Raw genomic sequence first — 21,754 nt, forward strand, 5'->3', positions numbered from 1 at the left:
GTCCACAGCTATCGCCTGAGGGTCCCTTGACCTGGCGCAATATCTTTTTAACTTTTTGTTGAGACGGGACGCCATCATGTCCACCTGTGGTTTTTCCCAACGGTTTACCAGCATCTGGAAGACTTCTGGGTGAAGTCCCCACTCCCCCGGGTGGAGGTCGTGTCTGCTGAGGAAGTCTGCTTCCCAGTTGTCCACTCCCGGAATGAACACTGCTGACAGTGCTAGTACATGATTCTCCGCCCATCAGAGAATTTTTGTGGCTTCTGCCATCACCATCCTGCTTCTTGTGCCACCCTGTCGATTTACATGGGCGACTGCCGTGATGTTGTCTGACTGGATCAGCACCGGCTGGTGTAGGAGCAGGGATTTTGCTTGACTTAGGGCATTGTAGATGGCCCTTAGTTCCAGAATATTTATGTGAAGGGAAGTCTCCTGACTCGACCATAGTCCTTGGAAGTTTCTTCCCTGTATGACTGCCCCCCAGCCTCGAAGGCTGGCATCCGTGGTCACCAGGACCCAGTCCTGTATTCCGAACCTGCGGCCCTCTAGAAGATGGGCACTCTGCAGCCACCACAGTAGAGACACCCTGGTTCTTGGAGACAGGGTTATTAAGCGATGCATCTGAAGATGCGATCCGGACCACTGGTCCAACAGGTCCCACTGAAAGATTCTGGCATGGAACCTGCCGAAGGGAATTGCTTCGTAAGAAGCTACCATCTTTCCCAGGACCCTTTCCTTGTTGTAGGAGGGGTACTTTGATTATCACCTGCTGGGAATACAGCTTGTGAATTGTTTCCAATACTGCCTCCCTGTCGGAGGGAGACGTTGGTAAAGCAAACTTCAGGAACCTGCGAGGGGGAGACGTCTCGAATTTCCATTCTGTACCCCTGGGATACTACTTGTAGGATCCAGGGGTCCACATGCGAGTGAGCCCACTGCGTGCTGAAACTCTTGAGACAACCCCCCACCGCACCTGTTTGTACGGCCCCAGCGTCATGCTGAGGACTTGGCAGAAGCGGTGGAGGGCTTCTGTTCCTGGGAATGGGCTGCCTGCTGCAGTCTTCTTCCCTTTCCTCTATCCCTGGGCAGATATGACTGGCCTTTTGCCCGCTTGCCCTTATGGGGACGAAAGGACTGAGGCTGAAAAGACGATGTCTTTTTCTGCTGAGATGTGACTTGGGGTAAAAAAAAAGGTGGATTTTCCAGCTGTTGCCGTGGCCACGAGGTCCGATGGACCGACCCCAAATAACTCCTCCCCTTTATACGGCAATACTTCCATGTGCCGTTTGGAATCTGCATCACCTGACCACTGTCGTGTCCATAAACATCTTCTGGTAGATATGGACATCGCACTTACTCTTGATGCCAGAGTGCAGATATCCCTCTGTGCATCTCGCATATATAGAAATTCATCCTTTAAATGCTCTATAGTCAATAAAATACTGTCCCTGTCAAGGGTATCAATATTTTCAGTCAGGGAATCCGACCAAGCCACCCCAGCGCTGCCCATCCAGGCTGAGGCGATCGCTGGTCGCAGTATAACACCAGTATGTGTGTATATACTTTTTAGGATATTTTCCAGCCTCCTATCAGTTGGCTCCTTGAGGGCGGCCGTATCTGGAGACGGTAACGCCACTTGTTTTGATAAGCGTGTGAGCGCCTTATCCACCCTAAGGGGTGTTTCCCAACGCGCCATAACTTCTGCCGGGAAAGGGTATACCGCCAATTATTTTCTATCGGGGGAAACCCACGCATCATCACACACTTCATTTAATTTATCTGATTCAGGAAAAACTACAGGTAGTTTTTTCACACCCCACATAATACCCTTTTTTGTGGTACTTGTAGTATCAGAAATATGTAACACCTCCTTCATTGCCCTTAACATGTAACGTGTGGCCCTAAAGGAAAATACGTTTGTTTCTTCACCGTCGACACTGGAGTCAGTGTCCCTGTCTGTGTCGACCGACTGAGGTAAATGGGCGTTTTAAAGCCCCTGACGGTGTTTGAGACGCCTGGACAGGTACTAATTTGTTTGCCGGCCGTCTCATGTCGTCAACCGACCTTGCAGCGTGTTGACATTATCACGTAATTCCCTAAATACGCCATCCATTCCGGTGTCGACTCCCTAGAGAGTGACATCACCATTACAGGCAATTGCTCCGCCTCCTCACCAACATCGTCCTCATACATGTCGACACACACGTACCGACACCCAGCACACACACAGGGAATGCTCTGATAGAGGACAGGACCCCACTAGCCCTTTGGGGAGACAGAGGGAGAGTTTGCCAGCACACACCAAAACGCTATAATTATACAGGGACAACCTTTATATAAGTGTTTTCCCCTTATAGCATCTTAATATATAATCATATCGCCAAATAAGTGCCCCCCCTCTCTGTTTTAACCCTGTTTCTGTAGTGCAGTGCAGGGGAGAGCCTGGGAGCCTTCCCACCAGCAGTTCTGTGAGGGAAAATGGCGCTGTGTGCTGAGGAGAATAGGCCCCGCCCCCTTTTCGGCGGGCTTCTTCTCCCGTTTTTCTGACAACCTGGCAGGGGTTAAATACATCCATATAGCCCCAGAGGCTATATGTGATGTATTTTTAGCCAGTATAGGTACTTTCATTGCTGCCCAGGGCGCCCCCCCCAGCGCCCTGCACCCTCAGTGACCGTTGGTGTGAAGTGTGCTGAGAGCAATGGCGCACAGCTGCAGTGCTGTGCGCTACCTCATGAAGACTGAGAAGTCTTCAGCCGCCGATTTCTGGACCTCTTCTCTCTTCAGCATCTGCAAGGGGGTCGGCGGCGCGGCTCCGGTGACCCATCCAGGCTGTACCTGTGATCGTCCCTCTGGAGCTAGTGTCCAGTAGCCTAAGAAGCCAATCCATCCTGCACGCAGGTGAGTTCACTTCTTCTCCCCTAAGTCCCTCGTTGCAGTGAGCCTGTTGCCAGCAGGACTCACTGAAAATAAAAAACCTAATAAAACTTTTACTCTAAGCAGCTCTTTAGGAGAGCCACCTAGATTGCACCCTTCTCGGCCGGGCACAAAAACCTAACTGGGGCTTGGAGGAGGGTCATAGGGGGAGGAGCCAGTGCACACCACCTGATCCTAAAGCTTTTACTTTTGTGCCCTGTCTCCTGCGGAGCCGCTAATCCCCATGGTCCCGACGGAGTCCCCAGCATCCACTTAGGACGTCAGAGAAACTACGGGTAGTTTTTTCTCCCCAAACATAATACCCTTTTTAGTGGTACCTGTATTTATATCAGAAATGTGTAACACCTCTTTCATTGCCTCAATCATGCTGCGAATGGCCTTAGTGGACATCAGGTTAGACTCATCGTCGTCGACACTGGTGTCAGTATCAGTGTCGACATCTGGGTCTGCTTGAGGTAGCGGGCGTTTTAGAGCCCCTGACGACCCATGCGACGCCTGGGCAGGCACGAGCTGAGAAGTCGGCTGTCCCACATTTGGCATGTCGTCGATTTTTTTATATAAGGAGTCTATACGTGCACTCATTACTTTCCATAAGCCCATCCACTCAGGTGTCTGCCCCGCAGGGGTTGACATCCCTTCTAAAGGCATCTGCTCCGCCTCCACATCATTATCCTCATCAAACATGTCGACACAGCCGTACCGACACACCGCACACACACAAGGAATGCTCCGAATGAGGACAGGACCCACAAAAGCCCTTTGGGGGGACAGAGTGAGAGTATGCCAGCACACACCAGAGCGCTATATAATGCAGGGACTAACTGAGTTATGTCCCCTATAGCTGCTTTTTATATATATATATATATATATATATATATATATATATATATATATATATATATATATATCTCTCCTATATAATAGCCCTATTCTGTGACCTTGTGATTCATTTGCTAACGCTGGGCGGAGTTACAACACTGGGCGGAGTTAGTCAAATGAGTCACAGAGATCTGGCCAAATCTACAGGAGACTAGGAGCAGAAGCAGATAGCATGGGCATTGGGCATGGCACAGGCAGGGGTGCAGACCTCCCAGCTTTCTGCAGGAGCTTTATCCAGGCAGAAGGAGGGAAACACACTCTGCGAAAAGGGGGCGTGGCTTCACGGGAGGGCCCCGTTTTAGTCAGTGAGGGAGCATGCCCAGCGCTCTGTGAGCTGCTGGCATGCTCCCAGGGGCTGATTATGATTCCGGGGGGCCCAGGGCACTTGTGACAGGGGAGCCCTATCTCATTGCTGTGCCTGCTGTGGGTTAGGGCGTGGCCTAATCGCGGCCCGCGTGGCCACGCCCCCTTATGCAAATTTCTATTTTTATTTTTATTTTTTTGATGGGATTTTGGCCCCTCAGCTAGGGCTAAATCCAGAGGAGGTGGTCGCTCCCCCCTACACACCCGCACAGGGAGAAGAAAGCAGGGAGGCTGCTGCCTCCCTGCAACACCACAGACCTGCCAATATGCAGCAGCGTGTGCTGACTGTAGCACAAATGCTGCCACTGTTGCTGGCAGGACGGGGGGTGGGGGAGCTTCTGAGCTGGAACAGAGCTACTCCAGCCGGGGGCCCCCTAAAACTGTGGGGCCAACGGTACGTATCCCCTGCCCCCCCCCACCTTAATCCGGCTCTGCTGCTGGAACCCCCCCATTAATCCGTACCCCCTGATGCCCCCTCTCCCTCTGTCTCCACTATTCACCGCTGCTCTGCTAAGCAGAACAGCGAGTACAGGAGCTTTCCAACTGCCCCCCCCCCCCCCCCCCCACCGCCGGACACTGCGACCCGCGGGTGGGACAGCGGGACAGACCCCAAAAAATGGGACTGTCCCGCGAAAATCGGGACAGTTGGGAGGTATGGGGGGGGGTGTGAGGGGGTATGCCGTACAGACAGACGGGCACCGGCTCACTGTGTGCTTGACCCCCCACATCGGCATACTCGGCAGGGTCTCTCTGGCGTGGAGGAACGTCACTTTCTGGCACACTCCACGCTTCTTAGCTGCAGTTTTGTGGGGCACCTGCTGCTGTGCAGGTTCCGTACTGCCTCTGTTATCTCCAGCCCCAGCAACCCCACCGCTAGCTGCAGCGCTGCCACCCGCAGTGAGGTGCGCCCAGCTCCTTCACACACTTTAGCCGGCGGGTAGCGCTGCAGAAATCCGAGCTGCTTGCAGGCTCCGACCCCCTCCTCCCTCCAGCCGCAGCGTCTCCTGGGAGCTAACCAGTCACTCCCAGTCTCCCCTTACCACAGTGCCCGGAAGCCGTGAGGTCCGCGCCACGTGCATGCTATGACCCCCTCCTCCCTCCAGCCGCAGCATCTCCTGGGGGCTAACCAGTCATTTCCAGTCTCACCTTACCACAGTGCCCGGCAGCTGCGCGAGGTCTGCGGTGTGTGACTGAGGAGGGGGGGAGGGATGCGGACGGGCAGAGGAAGCAGGAATCCAGCCTGAGAGAGTCAGCCATGCCAAGTCTCCAGCAGCAGCAGATCCCAACAGGTTGGAGTGGAACAGCAGCAGCCAGCAGCAGTGACTCCGGTAAGACACATCTGTCTGTCACCACTGTTTTGTCCCTAATACCAATCTCTCCCGTGCCCTGTGTTCTGTCATGTCCCTGTCACCCCTGGCCTTGCCCTGCCACCCTTATCCTGGCCCTATCATTTCTGTCCTGGCCCCGTCACCCCTGTCCTGGCCCCGTCACCCCTGTCCTGGCCCCGTCACCCCTGTTCTGACCCTGTCACCCCTGTCCTGGCCCCGTCAACCCTGTACCGACCCTGTCACTCCTGTCCTGGCCCTGTTACTGCATACCCTCCAACTATCTTTTATGGCATATACAGTACCCGCAGCGCCTCCAGACCTCTCCCCAATGCACCACACCTCCGCACCTTCCCCTCCTCCACATGCGGAACTCCACCCCTCCCCCACATGCTGTGCCTCCAGACCCCCTACACCACCCGTGGCTCCCACTCCTCCACCCCTTCACCACCCACAGCACCTCCAGGCCCCTTCCACCATTCACCCCCCTTATATGTCTCCCCCCACACCTGCCCCCCTCCACCCGCAGCATCTGCAGACACCCTCCTCCATCAGCGGTCCCCCCCTCACCCACCCCTCCCCCACCAATGGCACCCCCGCACCTGCCCCTCCACCTTCTGCAGCACCTCCGGACCTCCTTTCCCATCCGCCGCAACACCCGTACCTGCCCCTACCCTACCCATGGTGCCTGCGGTCCCCTACCCCACCCCCGGCACTCCCGTCCCTTCCCATCCCACAGCACCTCTGGAACCCTTCATCCATCCACAACATCCCCACACCTGCCCCTCTCCCACCCGTGGCACCCCTGCCCCTCCCCCACCTTCAGTGCCTCCGGACCCCTCCCCCATCTGCATCCCCCACTCCTCTGCCCCTCCCCCACGCGCAGCACCTCCCGAACCTTCCCCATCCGGGCCCCACCCCCACTTCTGCCTCCCCTCCACTTGCAGCATCTACAGACACCATCCGCAGTCCCCCCCGCACCCGCTACATTCTGTACATCGTGCCCTTCAGGTGCTGTTCACGCCGTCGCAAGGGGCTGCGCCTCCTTCACCATCGCACGCCCTTTCATTGTGCAATATTTAACCACTAACAAAGGAATGCAGGTAATACTCCATATAATACAAATATTAAACCCCAGAAAGGCATGCAAGGGTTAAGGGGGCGTAGCCCCTTGCGACGGTGTGAAGAGCGCCCGTAGGGCGCGATGAAGCACCTAGTATATATATATATATATATATATATATATATATATATATATATATATATATATATATATAGCTAGCGCCTAAATTTAGTGCCCCCCCTCTCTGTTTTTACCCTGTTCTGTTGTAGACTGCAGGGGAGAGCCAGGGAGCTTCCTTCCAGCGGATCTGTGAAGGAGAAATGGCGCCAGTGTGTCTGAGGGAGATAGCTCCGCCCCTTTTCCGCTGCCTATTCTCCCGCTTTTTTCTGGATTCTGGCAGGGGTATTTTCCACATATATAGCCTCTGGGACTATATATTGTGGAATTTTTGCCAGCCAAGGTGTTATTATTGCTTCTCAGGGCGCCCCCCCCCCCAGCGCCCTGCATCCTCAGTGACCGGAGTATGAAGTGTGTATGAGGAGCAATGGCGCACAGCTGCAGTGCTGTGCGCTACCTTGGTGAAGACTGATGTCTTCTGCCGCCGTTTTTCCGGACCTCTTCTTGCTTCTGGCTCTGTAAGGGGGACGGCGGCGCGGCTCCGGGACCGAACACCAAGGACTGGGCCTGCGGTCGATCCCTCTGGAGCTAATGGTGTCCAGTAGCCTAAGAAGCCCAATCCGGCTGCAAGCAGGCGAGTTCGCTTCTTCTCCCCTTAGTCCCTCGCTGCAGTGAGCCTGTTGCCAGCAGGTCTCACTGAAAATAAAAAACCTAAACTATACTTTCTTTCTAAGGGCTCAGGAGAGCCCCTAGTGTGCATCCAACCTCGGCCGGGCACGAAATCTAACTGAGGCTTGGAGGAGGGTCATAGTGGGAGGAGCCAGTGCACACCAGGTAGTCATGAATCTTTCTAGAGTGCCCAGCCTCCTTCGGAGCCCGCTATTCCCCATGGTCCTTACGGAGTTCCCAGCATCCACTAGGACGTTAGAGAAACTTGGCTTCACTACAATCACTTTGAGAAGACATTTAGGGGGTCATTCAGAGTTGATCGTAGCTGTGCTAAATTTAGCACAGCTACGATCATTCACACTGACATGCGGGGGGGACGCCCAGCACAGGGCTATCCCGCCCCGCATGTCAGTGCTGCCCCCCTCCCCCCACCGCAGAAGTGCAAAGGCATCACACAGCGGCGATGCCTTTGCATTTCAAGAGTAGCTCCCGGCCAGCGCAGCTTTAGCGTGCTGGGCGGGAGCTACTCATCGCTCCCCAGCCCGCAGCGGCTGCGCGTGACCGGCACGCCCCCCCCCCCCCCCACGGTCCGGCCGCGCCTGCGTTGCCTGGACCGCTCCCCCTAAACGGCGGCTTAACGCCGCCATCCAGCCCCCTCCCGCCCAGCGACCGCCTCAGAGGCGATTGCTAGGCAAAGACTGCTTCCACGCGCCAGCGCACTGCGGCGTCGGAGCATGCGCAGTTCCGACCCTATCGCTGCGCTGCAACAAACGGCAGCGAGCGATCAGGTCGGAATGACCCCCTTAGTTACACGTAAATTTCGGTTACAAACGTTACCTACACTAGAGTCACCAGCAGCTTGGGGGTTCTGCTCTACAGGGAACAATCCGATATCTTTCACGGTGAAGTGCAAGTGGCAAACTCCGCAACATTTCCTGTGGCTACTCACCAGCACCGCGCTACATTGCGGACTGTGTAACCCCCTCCTCCAAGTACCAGCAAGGGAATATTGAAGCTTTTCACATACTGAACACAATCCCTACAGAAGAAATAGAAAAAATAGAAGCAGTTATTATTCTGCATCACAGTAATGCCATCCATAGACGAGTACCCAGACACTATCTATAGCATAAAACAGCATTATATGGAATGAACACCTAGAAAGACAAACACTGCTGTTAAAGAGGTTGCCCGTCTACAAGTGTGCACATAGTATTTTCTGCAAGAGGCGCTTGATCGCCCATAGTCCAACATGGGTGTGATATGATATGTCTAAAGCCTGACATGGTAAAAATGGTGACGTACCATTTTTTGACTATTTAAGCCTAACCACAGCACTACAATATACCATCAACATAATAAACAAGTTGACATTTTAACCATGTTGACACTGTTGACATTCAGAAAATGTTTGTGTCGACATTCTAAATGATGACATTCTGATCAGATAGCGTCCAGTACTGAGTGTGATCTAACAGCAGCAGAGGTTCAGTAATCAGAATAATACACGCATTTCCGTCAATACTACAAAATAAAAAGCTCAAGACCCACTGAACGTCTTCTAGTATTGGATAAAGGTTGGGGGGCAGAGCCGGGGATCAAGCCGTTCCCTGCAGAGACTGGAGACTATGAGGCTGGGGGGCAGAGCCGGACATCAAGCAGTTCCCTGCAGAGACTGGAGACTACGAGGCTGGGGGGCAGAGCCGGGGATCAAGCCGTTCCCTGCAGAGACTGGAGACTACGAGGCTGGGGAGCAGAGCCGGGGATCAAGCCGTTCCCTGCAGAGACTGGAGACTACGAGGCTGGGGGGCAGAGCCGGGGATCAAGCCGTTCCCTGCAGAGGCTGGAGACTACGAGGCTGGGGAGCAGAGCCGGGGATCAAGCCGTTCCCTGCAGAGACTGGAGACTACGAGGCTGGGGGGCAGAGCCGGGCATCAAGCCGTTCCCTGCAGAGACTGGAGACTACGAGGCTGGGGGGCAGAGCCGGGCATCAAGCCGTTCCCTGCAGAGACTGGACACTACGAGGCTGGGGAACAGAGCCGAGGATCAAGCCGTTCCCTGCAGAGACTGGAGACTATGAGGCTAGGGAACAGAGCCGGACATCAAGCCGTTCCCTGCAGAGGCTGGACACTACGAGGCTGGGGGGCAGAGCCGGGCATCAAGCAGTTCCCTGCAGAGACTGGAGACTATGAGGCTGGGGAACAGAGCCGGGGATCAAGCCGTTCCCTGCAGAGACTGGAGACTACGAGGCTGGGGAACAGAGCCGGGGATCAAGCCGTTCCCTGCAGAGACTGGAGACTACGAGGCTGGGGAGCAGAGCCAGGGATTAAACAGTTCCCTGCAGAGACTGGAGACTGTGAGCAAGTTCAGATTATTAAAAAGGTGGCATATAGTGATTGAATTCCTATGAAAATTATCTTGTTGGCACTTGATTAATAATTGTACTACAAGTGACAGTGTCTAGCTTACCCATGTCCCCGTATACTAAGGTTAAAACATCCCAGTCTGTCACAGCCGAGGGAGTCAGCACCACACTGGAAGCAAGCAGAAAATATTTAATTAGACACATTTTGAACGTCACTTGTTCCAGGTTTCTATTGCATTAGCCAGTAACATCAGTGTAGCACTCAACATGCCCTGGTAAACATATATTCAAGATACATACGAAGGACAAATCCATGGTTCCCATAAAATTTGTGCTGCAAAATACAGTCGCTATTTAGCATTACAATCTTTCAGCCTTGTAAAAGTCCATATGTATACACACACACACACACACAAGAGTCCATATGTATACATTGCTGTATAAAAACCAGCTCTAACCCTGTATTTTCTTTTTCCCTTTGTAGTTGACTAAAATTAACTAGTAAGTTATAAAATGTATAAAAACAGGATTTTAATTACGTACCGGTAAATCCTTTTCTCGTAGTCCGTAGCGGATGCTGGGGTCCATATTAGTACCATGGGGTATAGACTGGTCCACCAGGGCACTTTAAGAGTTTGATAGTGTGGGCTGGATCCTCCCTCTATGCCCCTCCTACCAGACTCCGTATAGAAACTGTGCCCGGAGGAGACGGACAACTTCGAGAGAAGGAAATCCAGACAGTGGTGAGATTCACACCAGCTCACACAAACAAGGCGAACCAAGCTAATCAGCTTGAAAACTCAGCAACAGCTGAAGAACCATACTTAACCAAGTAACAACACAGTACTCAACTAAGAACAAAGCAGTGCTGAACCAAAGAACAACTGCAGGAAAACAAAGCACTGGGCGGGAGCCCAGCATCCTCTACGGACTACGAGAAAAGGATTTACCGGTAGGTAATTAAAATCCTATTTTCTCTTATGTCCTAGAGGATGCTGGGGTCCATATTAGTACCATGGGGATGTACCAAAGCGTACCAAAGCTCCCAGAACGGGAGGGAGAGCGCAGAGGCTCCTGCAGAACTGATCGACCAAACTTTAGGTCCTCAGAGGCCAAAGTATCGAAATTGTAGAACCTAGCAAACGTGTTTGCCCCTGACCAAGTAGCCGCTCGGCAAAGCTGTAAAGCCGAGACACCTCGGGCAGCCGCCCAGGAAGAACCCACCTTACGAGTAGAGAGGGCCTTAACAGATTTTGGACACTGCAATCCTGCCGTAGAATAACTGAAACAAACCACCAGGTCGGCGCACAATATCAGTGATGTTGATAAAAAACAATTTATTAAATAAAAACAAAAACAAACTGATTAAAAAGACCACAACAATATACAAAGCGTAAATATGAGGTATTATAAACCTCTAATACAAACATAGAGTGTATAAATATATGAAAGGGACGCTGACAGATGGGAGAGCCAGCGATTTAATCATCTCACTTACACTTCCCCTGCATTTGGAACACTGCTACACCTTGCCCGGCTGGGCACTGCTCAGTTGAGCTGGGGGATTTGCACGACGTTCCGGCGCACTCACTCGGTGCCGTACTGAAGGGAATGATTTTCATCTAAAACATACCGCTGACGGATGTCTCACCCATGCACAGGGTGATAATAAGCGGATTTCAACTACCCATCCCGTGCAGTAAGAGATTACAACGGCTCAGTGAGTAACAGCAATCGGTTGGTTTATCATTCATATGTGCTCCAAGGAAATAGCTATTTAAATCTGGACACTTTCATATGGTCATAGACGCTAACTATACAATTTGGCAATATTCATTTCCATTTGAACTGTCAGATATGGAACATATGTGAGAGATTAATTCTTTTCTATAGAGACTGGCTCTCCCATCTGTCAGCGTCCCTTTCATATATTTACACACTCTATGTTTGTATTAGAGGTTTATAATACCTCACATTTACGCTTTGTATATTGTTGTGGTCTTTTTAATCAGTTTGTTTTTGTTTTTATTTAATAAATTGTTTTTTATCAACATCACTGATATTGTGCGCCGACCTGGTGGTTTGTTTCAGTTGTTTTATTTTAAGGAGGCCGGCTACCTCCTTACCAGGTGGCTGCCATTTTCAGGGTTATATTTGCACGTCCCTGCTCAGCGCCTACAAACCTTTTTTCTGTTTCTGCTGTAGAATAAGCATGCTGGATAGTGAACCTGATCCAGCGAGAAATCGTCTGTTTAGAAGCAGGACACCCAATTTTCTTGGGATCATACATGACAAACAGAGTCCGATTTCCTGTGACGAGCAGTCCTCTTCACATAGATCTTCAGAGCCCTTACAACATCCAAGGACTTTGATTGAATTGAGGAGTCAGTAGCCACTGACACCACAATAGGCTGGTTGATATGAAAAGCCAACACAACCTTTGGAAGGAACCGCTGACGCGTCCTGAGCTCAGCTCTACCTTCATGAAAGATTAAGCAGGGGCTTTTACAAGACAAAACCCCCAATTTCGACACACATCTAGCAGAAGCTAAGGTCAACAAGGTGACAGCCTTCCACGTAAGAAACTTGAACTCAACCTCCTGTAAAGGCTCGAACAAATCCGATTGCAGGAACTGCAATACTACGTTAAGATCCCAGGGTGCCGTAGAAGGCACAAAGGGAAGCTGGATGTGCATAACCCCTTTCAAGAAAGTCTGAACCTCAGGGAGGGAAGCCAGTTGTGTCTGGAAGAAAATGGACAAGGCCGAAATCTGGACCTTTATGGATCCCAAACGCAGGCCCACATCCACACCTGCTTGCAGGAAGAGGAGAAACCGTCCAAGTTGAAACTCCACCATAGGAAACTTCTTGGATTCTACCCAAAACACATACTTTTTCCAAATACGATGGTAATGCTTTGACATTACTCCTTTTCTAGCCTGTATCAGGGTAGGAATGACCTTGCTTGGAATGCCCTTCCTAGCTAAGATCTGGCACTCAACCGCCATGCCGTCAAACGTAGCCGTGGTAAGTCTTCATAAGCGAACGGCCCCTGTAGCAGAAGGTCCTCGCGAAGAAGAAGAGGCCTCGGCTTTTCCAGCAGTAATTCCAGAAGATCCGCGTACCAAGCCCTTCTCGGCCAGTCTGAAGTAATGAGGACTGCCTGAACTCTTGTTCTCTTTATGAGCTTTAGAATCCTTGGAATGAGTGGAAGTGGAGGGAACACGTACACTGACTTGAATACCCACGAAGTTACCAGGGCGTCCACCGCCACTGCTTGCCGGTCTCTTCACCTGGAACAGTACCTCCGAAGCTTCTTGTTGAGACGGGAAGCCATCATGTCTATTTGAGGTACACCCCAAAGACTTGTTACTTGCGTGAACACCTCCAGACTGCTGAGGAAGTCCACTTCCCAGTTGTCCACTCCCGGAATGAAGATTGCTGACAGTGCCACCGCGTGCTTTTCTGCCCAGAGGAGGATTCTTGTTACCTCTGACATTGCAGCTCTGCTCTTCATTCCGCCCTGACTGTTTATGTAGGCCACTGTCGTCACATTTTCCGACTGTACTTGAATGGTCTGATCTTGTAGAAGGTGTGCCGCTTGTAGAAGACCGTTGTACACGGCTCTTCGTTCCAGGATGTTTATTGGAAGAATGGATTCCAGATTTGACCACCTTCCTTGGAAGGTTTCCCCTTGGGTGACTGCGCCCCAACTTCTGAGACTTGCATCAGTGGTTAGAAGGATCCAGTTCTGAATCCCGAACCTGCGTCCCTCGAGAAGGTGAGGCAGCTGTAGCCACCACAGGAGTGAAATCCTGGCTTTCGGCGACAGACGTATCCTCTGGTGCATGTGTAGGTGAGATCCCGACCACTTGTCCAGGAGATCCAGTTGGAAGGACCGTGCATTAAATCTTCATTACTGTAGAGCCTCGTAGGAGGCAACCATCTCCAATGCACTGATGAACCGATACCCGGGCAGGTCTCAAAACATCCCGAACCATCGTTTGTATCACCAACGCTTTTTCCACCGGTAGAAATACCCTCTGCACTTCTGTGTCGAGGATCATCCCTAGGAAAGACAGACAATCTCCTTGTCGGCTCCAAATTTGACTTTGGAAGATTCAGGATCCATCCGTGTTCTCTGAGCAGTCGAGTCATGAGAGCAATGGACTGCAACAACCTCTCCCTGGAAGATGCCTTTATCAGCAGATTGTCCAGATACGGAATTATATTCACCCCCTGCTTGCAGAGGAGAATCATCATCTCTGCCATTACCTTGGTGAACACCCGCAGTGCTGTGGAGAGGCTGAATGGCAGTGCCTGGAAGTGATAGTGACAGTCCAACAGCGCAAATCTGAGATAAGCCTGGTGTGGCGGCCAAATCAGAATGTGGAAATACGCATCCTTGATATCTAGAAATACCAGAAACTCTCCCTCCTCCAGCCCTGAGATCACTGCTCTCAGAGACTCCATTTTGAACTTGAATTCCCTTAGACAAGGGTTTTAACGACTTCAGGTTCAAAATTGGCCTGACCGAACAATCCGGTTTCGGTACCACGAATAGGTTTGAATAATAACCCTTGTTTATCAGATGACGTGGAACTGGGACAATGACATTTGACCTTTCTAATTTTTGAATGGCTTCCTGAAGGATAGCCCCTTCTGTCAGCAAAGCTGGCAAGACTAATTTGAAGAATCTGTGAGGTGGGAGCTCTTGAAACCCCAGTCTGTACTCCTGGGACACAACATCCTGTACCCAGTGATCCAGGCCGGATGACACCCAGACGTGACTGAAATGTCCGAGTCTCGCTCCCAACCTGCCCGTTCTCCAGGCAGTGAGGTACACCGTCATGCTGAGTATTTTGAGGAAACAGAGGCAGGCTTCTGTTCCTGGGAATCTGCGGGTGCAGGTTTTTTGGATTTTGCTCGGCCACCTCTGAAGAAAGTGGTAGGAGGTTGGACTTTCTAGCCTTAGCGGTCCAAAAGGACTGCGTTGTGGACGTAGAAAAGGGTTTCTTCGTTGTCTGAGGGAAGAAAGGTTGACTTACCAGCGGTTGCCGTGGAGATCCACGCATTCAATGCTTCCCCAAATAGAGCCTGACCTGTGAAGGGTAGGTTCTCCACACTTCTCCTGGATTCCGCGTCGGCAGATTACTGGCATAGCCAGAGTCCCCTGTGAGCTGAAACAGACATGGAAGATATCCGTGCAGTCAGCGTACCCTGGTACGTCATGGATTCCACCATGAACCCAGCAGAATCCTGTATGTTACGTAAAAACAATTCAATGTCACTTCTATCCATTGTATCCAAATCCTCTAGTAATGTGCCTGACTACTTTACTATGGCTTTAGAAATCCATGCACAGGCAATAGTAGGCCTTAACGCCACTCCTGAAGCAGTGTATATGGACTTGAGCATAGTGTCAATCTTACGATCCGCTAGTTCTTTTAACGCGGTAGATCCAGGGACAGGCAAAAGCACCTTTTTTGACAGTCTGGAAACAAATACCGCAACTATGGGTAGGGTTTCCCATTTTTTCCTATCATCCTCAGGGAAGGGAAAAGCAACCAGAACCCTTTTTGGGATTTGGAATTTTTTCTCTGGGTTCTCCAAGGATTTTCACAAATAGAGCGTTTAATTCTTTAGACGCAGGGAAGGTTAGCGAAGCTTTCTTATTGTCAATTAAGTAAGCCTCCTCAACCTGCTCAGGTGGGGTGTCAGTAATGCTTAACACATCTCTAATGGCCTCAATCATGAGCTGCACCCCCTTTGCAAGGGATGCTGCCCCCCTCAGCAGTCCCTATCACCGTCTGCTGTATCAGAGTCGGTATCCGTGTCATCTTGCATAATCTGGGCAAGTGCACGTTTCTGTGGGAACATGCTAGGGGATTTTGATGGAACAGAACCTAATCAAACAGCCATAGATTTTTTTAACACCTTAGTTTCAGTCTCAGTATGGGCTACCCTAGTAGAGATCTGAGATATCATCCCCTTAATAGAGGTCAACCACTCAGGCTCAGTAATAGGGATCTGAGATAAAACATTACATTCCTGTGTACATGGAATGGATTCCTCCATAGAGGAATTGTCCTCTGTAGCATAAGACACAGAGTCCCTGGACACGGCAATGTGAGAATACAGACACCCCCACCCACACAGGAAAATGTCAGACACAGTTTCCCCCCCAAGTATTCCACAAAGGAACACAGAGTTTGGAGCGAGCACACACGCACAGCACTTCCCTAGGCAGATGCAATACAACTGCCTAGCGCTGACTGACTACCTTAATAGACTACACACTAAATTTATAGTCAGACCCCGCAGGACGGACACTACTCCCCCCCCCCTAAGTCCCCCGAAGCAGGGATGCTGTTGCCAGCAGCCTCCCTGTGCCTAAACACTCTTAGAAAAAAAAACAATAAAACTAAAGAAGCTCTAGGAGCTCCCCTAGCTGTGATCGGCTCCTCAGGGCACATTTTCTAAACAGAGTCTGGTAGGAGGGGCATAGAGGGAGGAGCCAGCCCACACTCTCAAACTCTTAAAGTGCCAATGGCTCCTAGTGGACCAGTCTATACCCCATGGTACTAATGTGGACCCCAGCATCCTCTAGGACGCAAGAGAAAATAAGATTTTAAACCTACCGGTAAATCTTTTTCTCGTAGTCCGTAGAGGATGCTGGGGACTCCGTAAGGACCATGGGGATAGACGGGCTCCGCAGGAGACATGGGCACTTTAAGAAAGACTTTAGATCTGGTGTGCACTGGCTCCTCCCTCTATGCCCCTCCTCCAGACCTCAGTTAGAGAAACTGTGCCCAGAGGAGACTGACAGTACGAGGAAAGGATTTTTGTTAATCTAAGGGCAAGATTCATACCAGCCACACCGTATAACTTGTGATATACTACCCAGTTAACAGTATGAAAAAACGACATAGCATCAGTCCAGGACCGATGAAACTATAACATAACCCTTATTTAAGCAATAACTATATACAAGTCTTGCAGAAGTAGTCCGCACTTGGGACGGGCGCCCAGCATCCTCTACGGACTACGAGAAAAAGATTTACCGGTAGGTTTAAAATCTTATTTTCTCTTACGTCCTAGAGGATGCTGGGGACTCCGTAAGGACCATGGGGATTATACCAAAGCTCCCAAACGGGCGGGAGAGTGCGGATGACTCTGCAGCACCGATTGAGCAAACAGGAGGTCCTCCTCAGCCAGGGTATAAAATTTATAGAACCTTGCAAAGGAGTTTGAACCCGACCAAGTAGCAGCTCGGCACAGCTGTAGCGCCGAGACCCCTCGGGCAGCCGCCCAAGAAGAGCCCACTTTCCTAGTAGAATGGGCCTTGACCGATTTAGGTAACGGCAATCCCGCCGTAGAATGCGCCTTCTGAATCGTGTTACAGATCCAGCGAGCAATAGTCTGCTTTGAAGCAGGGGCACCAATTTTGCTGGTTGCATACATGACAAACAGTGCTTCTGTTTTTGTGACTGTAGCCGTTCTGGCCACGTAAATTTTCAAAGCCCTGACCACATCAAGGGACTCGGGATCCTCCAAGTCACGCGTAGCCACTGGCACCACAATAGGTTGGTTCATATGAAAGGATGAAACCACTTTTGGCAGGAATTGAGGACGGGTCCGCAATTCCGCTCTATCCATATGTAAAACCAGATAGGGGCTTTTATGTGATAAAGCCGCTAATTCCGACACTCGCCTAGCCGAAGCCAAGGCTAAAAACATGACCACCTTCCAAGTGAGATATTTCAACTCCACCGTTTTAAGTGGTTCAAACCAGTGTGACTTAATGAAACTTAACACCACGTTAAGGTCCCAGGGCTCCACCGGAGGTACAAAAGGAGGCTGAATATGCAGTACTCCCTTCACAAAGGTTTGTACTTCAGGGAGAGAGAGGCCAATCCCTTTTGAAAGAAAATGGATAAGGCCGAAATCTGAACCTTAATAGATCTTAAATTTTAGGCCCAAATTCACTCGAGTTTGCACGAAGTGAAGGAAACGGCCCAGATGGAATTCTTCCGTAGGAGCATTCCTGGCCTCACACCAAGAAACATATTTCCGCCATATACGGTGATAATGTTTAGATGTCACGTCCTTCCTAGCCTTTATTAGCGTAGGAATGACCTCATCCGGAATACCCTTATCCGCTAGGATCCAGCGTTCAACCGCCATGCCGTCCAACGCAGCCGCGGTAAGTCTTGGAATAGACAGGGCCCCTGTTGCAACAGGTCCTGTCTTAGAGGAAGAGGCCACGGATCTTCTGCGAGCATTTCCTGCAGATCCGGATACCAGGTCCTTCGTGGCCAATCTGGAACAATGAGGATTGTTCTCACTCCTCTTTTTCTTACTATTCTCAGCACCTTGGGTATGAGAGGAAGAGGAGGAAATACATAGACCGACTGGAACACCCACGGTGTCACTAGGGCATCTACAGCTACTGCCTGAGGGTCTCTTGATCTGGTGCAATACCTCTTTAGCTTTTTGTTGAGGCGGGACGCCATCATGTCTATCTGTAGCAGTCCCCACTGACTTGCAATCTGTGCGAAGGCTTCCTAAAGAAGTCCCCTCTTGGATGCAGGTCGTGTTTGCTGAGGAAGTCTGCTTCTCAGTTGTCCACTCCCGGAATGAACTGCTGAAAATGCGCTTACATGATTTTCCGCCCAGCGGAGAATCCTGGTGGTTTCTGCCATTTCCACTCTGCTCTTTATGCCGCCTTGGCGGTTTACATGAGCCACTGCGGTGATGTTGTCTGACTGGATCAGAACCGGTAGGTTGCGAAGCAATGTCTCCGCTTGCCGAAGGGCGTTGTATATGGCCCTCAGCTCCAGGATGTTGATTTTAATACAAGTTTTTTAACTTGACCCAAAGACCTTGGAAGTTTCTTCCCTGTGTGACTGCTCCCCAACCTCGGAGGCTCGCGTCCGTGGCTACCAGAACCCAGTCCTGGATGGCGAACCTGCGACCCTGCAGAAGGTGAGCACTCTGCAGCCACCATAGGAGAGACACCCTGGCCCTAGGGGACAGGGTGACTAACTGATGCATCTGTAGATGTGATCAGGACCACTTGTCCCGTAGATCCCATTGGAAGGTCCTCGTATGGAACCTGCCGAAGGGAATGGCCCCGTAAGATGCCACCATCTTTCCCAGGACCAGAGTGCAGTGATGCACTGACACCTGTTTTTGCTTTAATAGGTTTTTTACCAGAGTCATTAGTTCCTGGGCCTTCTCTATCGGAAGATAAACCCATTTCTGGTCCGTATCCAGAATCATACCCAAGAAAGGCAGACGAGTCATAGGAACCAACTGTGACTTTGGGATATTGAGAATACAGCCGAGTTGCTGTGACACCTTCAGCGAAAGTGACACGCTGTTTAACAACTGCTCTTTTGATCTCGCCCTTATTAGGAGATCGTCCAATTATGGGATAATTGTGACTCCTTGCTTGCGTAGGAGCACCATCATTTCAGCCAATTACCCTGAAATTGGTAATGATGATACTGTACCGCAATTCTCAGGTACGCCTGATGGGGTGGATAAATGGGAACATGAAGGTATGCAGCATTTATGTCTAGATACACCATAAAATCCCCCCCTTCCAGGCTGGTGATGATCGATCCGATCGATTCCATCTTGAATTTGAACCTTTTCAAGTATAGGTTCAGAGATTTTAATTTTAAAATAGGTCTGACCGAACCGTCCGGTTTCGGGACTACAGCCAAGGTTGAGTAATAACTCCTTCCTTGTTGAAGGAGGGGAACCTTGAGCACCACCTGTTGGAGATACAATGTGTGAATTGTATTTAATATTATCTCCCTTTCTGGGGGAGAAGCCGGTAGGGCCGATAAGGAAAACCGGCGAGGACAGGGACGTGCAGTCAGGGGAGGCAGTGCCTCCCCTGTCATTAATGAGTAAAATAATACAAAGAAGATACTTATGACACATAAGTATCTTCTTTATTATTTTACTCATGATTAAACTGTGTAAAATCAGTTTGGGAGGCACCGATCGTGGTGCCTCCCGTAGTGATTGATAAAAGATATGGGAGCAGGGGGCGGGCGCGGGCGGGGCCTAGCAATGGGCAGGAAAAGCCCATTGAAATTGTATGGGAAAGCGGCACCATTAGAGGTGCCGCTTTCCTACAGGGACGTGCTTTCAACCTATGAAAGCACGTCCCCTGTCAGTGAGGCCACAGTGATTGGCCAGCGGATCCGTCACTGGATCCGCTGTCAATCACTGTGTGGGCGTCGGTGGCGGCAGGGGTGCGGGCGGCGGAGGTGCGGGATGCGGCGGGCCGGGCGGCGGCGGTGCTGGCGGCGGTAGCGGCAGTACGTACAGTTCAGCAGAGTTTGGCAGCGGAAGCGGTACCCATTTCAAAAATGGCGCCTCAGCGTCATTTTTGAAATTCAAGATGGCCGCCGTGAGCCAATCATGGCTCGCCACGTCATCGCCCCGCCCCCTTCGCTGACTTGTATAAGTCAGCGCGAGGCAGCGGCTGTCAGTCCGACGGCGGAGGAGGAGCTGAGAAGAGCTCCTGAAGACCGAAGACGCCGGAAGTCCTGGATGGGCGGCGGCTATGCAAAAGAGCTTAGCAGCCGCCGCCCACCGGGTGGAGATGCTGGAAGTCCTGGGAAGGCGGCGGCCATGCAAAAGAGCTTACAGGCCGCCGCCTCCCAGGTGAAGACGCCGGAGGAAGACGCCAGAAGCCCTGGGGAGGTGGCGCCCCCCCCAGGTGAAGATGCCAGAAGCCCTGGGAAGGCGGCGGCCACGCAAAAGAGCTTAAAGGCTGCCGCCCCCAGGTGAAGACCCTGTTTAATAAAAGGTTTTTATTAAAGTATGTGTAGTGGGGTTTTTTTTATATTTTCTTTACAGGTGGACTACAGGTGCCAGCGGGCCCTTTATGTTCGGGCATGCTGGCACTTGTGGTTCTCCAAGTGCCAGCATGCTGGGGCAGGCTTGTTGGGACCTGTAGGCCACCTGTAAAGAACAATATTACTATTCTTTACAGGTGGACTACAGGTGCCAGTGGGCCATTTATGTCCGGGCATGCTGGCACTTGTGGTTCTCCAAGTGCCAGCATGCTGGGGCAGGCTTGCTGGGACCTGTAGGCCACTTGTAAAGAACAGTAAAAGCATACAATGAACCCCGCACCCACCGCACCAGGGATGCGGGGCATAGCACTGGGCTATCAGCCCAGTGCTGGTTATTGCTCAGGAGGGGGGACCCCATATTCATTTTTTTGGGGGCCCCACTTTCCGAGGAATACCAGCCCTGGACTGACTGGTTTGGGGGGTGTATAATGGCATGGCAGGGGGACCCCACACTGAGTGTCTCCCCTGCTATGGCATTACCCCCCCTAGCTGGTTCTGCCTGGTGCTGGTTTTAGCGGTGTGGGGGGACTGCATTTTTTTTTTCCGGGGGGGGGTGTTTAGCTGCAGTGCCTCCCCAGTCCCTGACCTCACCGCACGTCACTGGGCGAGGAAGCACCTCTTCGAATTTCAGCTTGTAACCCTGAGAAACAATTTCTATTGCCCAGGGATCCACCTGTGAGTGAACTCAGATGTGGCTGAAGAGTCGAAGACGCGCTCCCACTGGGGCGGACTCCCTTAGCGGAGCCCCAGCGTCATGCGGTGGATTTTAGTAGAGGCCAGGGAGGACTTCTGTTCCTGGGAACTAGCTGTGCCCTTACCTCTGGTAAGAAAGGACGCTCCTCGTACTTTCTTGTTTTTATGCGACCGAAAGGACTGCATTTGATAATGTCATGCTTTCTTAGGCTGTGAGGGAATATAAGGCAAAAGATCAGATTTACCAGCTATAGATGTGGAGACCAGGTCCGAGAGCCCTTCTCCACCCTTGTAAGGTAAAGCCTCCATATGCCTCTTTTAGTCGGCATCACCTGTCCATTGCATGTTCCACAGGACACGTCTAGCAGAAATCGACATAGCGTTGACTCTAGAACCCAGTAGACCAATGTCTTTTTGGGCCTGTCTTATATATAAGACAGCATCATTTATATACCCTAGGGTC

General features: G+C 51.3%; 1 protein-coding gene across 1 annotated transcript in view; it reads right to left on the reverse strand.

Annotated features, from left to right (window-relative positions):
- The window catches only part of HDAC3 (histone deacetylase 3), a 67,092-nt gene that overhangs the window by 28,862 nt on the left and 16,476 nt on the right, over window positions 1-21,754 (reverse strand). The window contains exons 10-11 of the mRNA XM_063928854.1: window positions 9,820-9,884; window positions 8,300-8,389 (exon numbers count right to left, since the gene is read on the reverse strand). Coding sequence (XP_063784924.1) covers window positions 8,300-8,389; window positions 9,820-9,884 — 155 coding nt within the window. The remainder of the gene's footprint in view (window positions 1-8,299; window positions 8,390-9,819; window positions 9,885-21,754) is intronic.

The sequence above is a fragment of the Pseudophryne corroboree genome, chromosome 6 (assembly GCF_028390025.1).
Source record: "Pseudophryne corroboree isolate aPseCor3 chromosome 6, aPseCor3.hap2, whole genome shotgun sequence".
Taxonomy (NCBI): Eukaryota; Metazoa; Chordata; class Amphibia; order Anura; family Myobatrachidae; genus Pseudophryne; species Pseudophryne corroboree.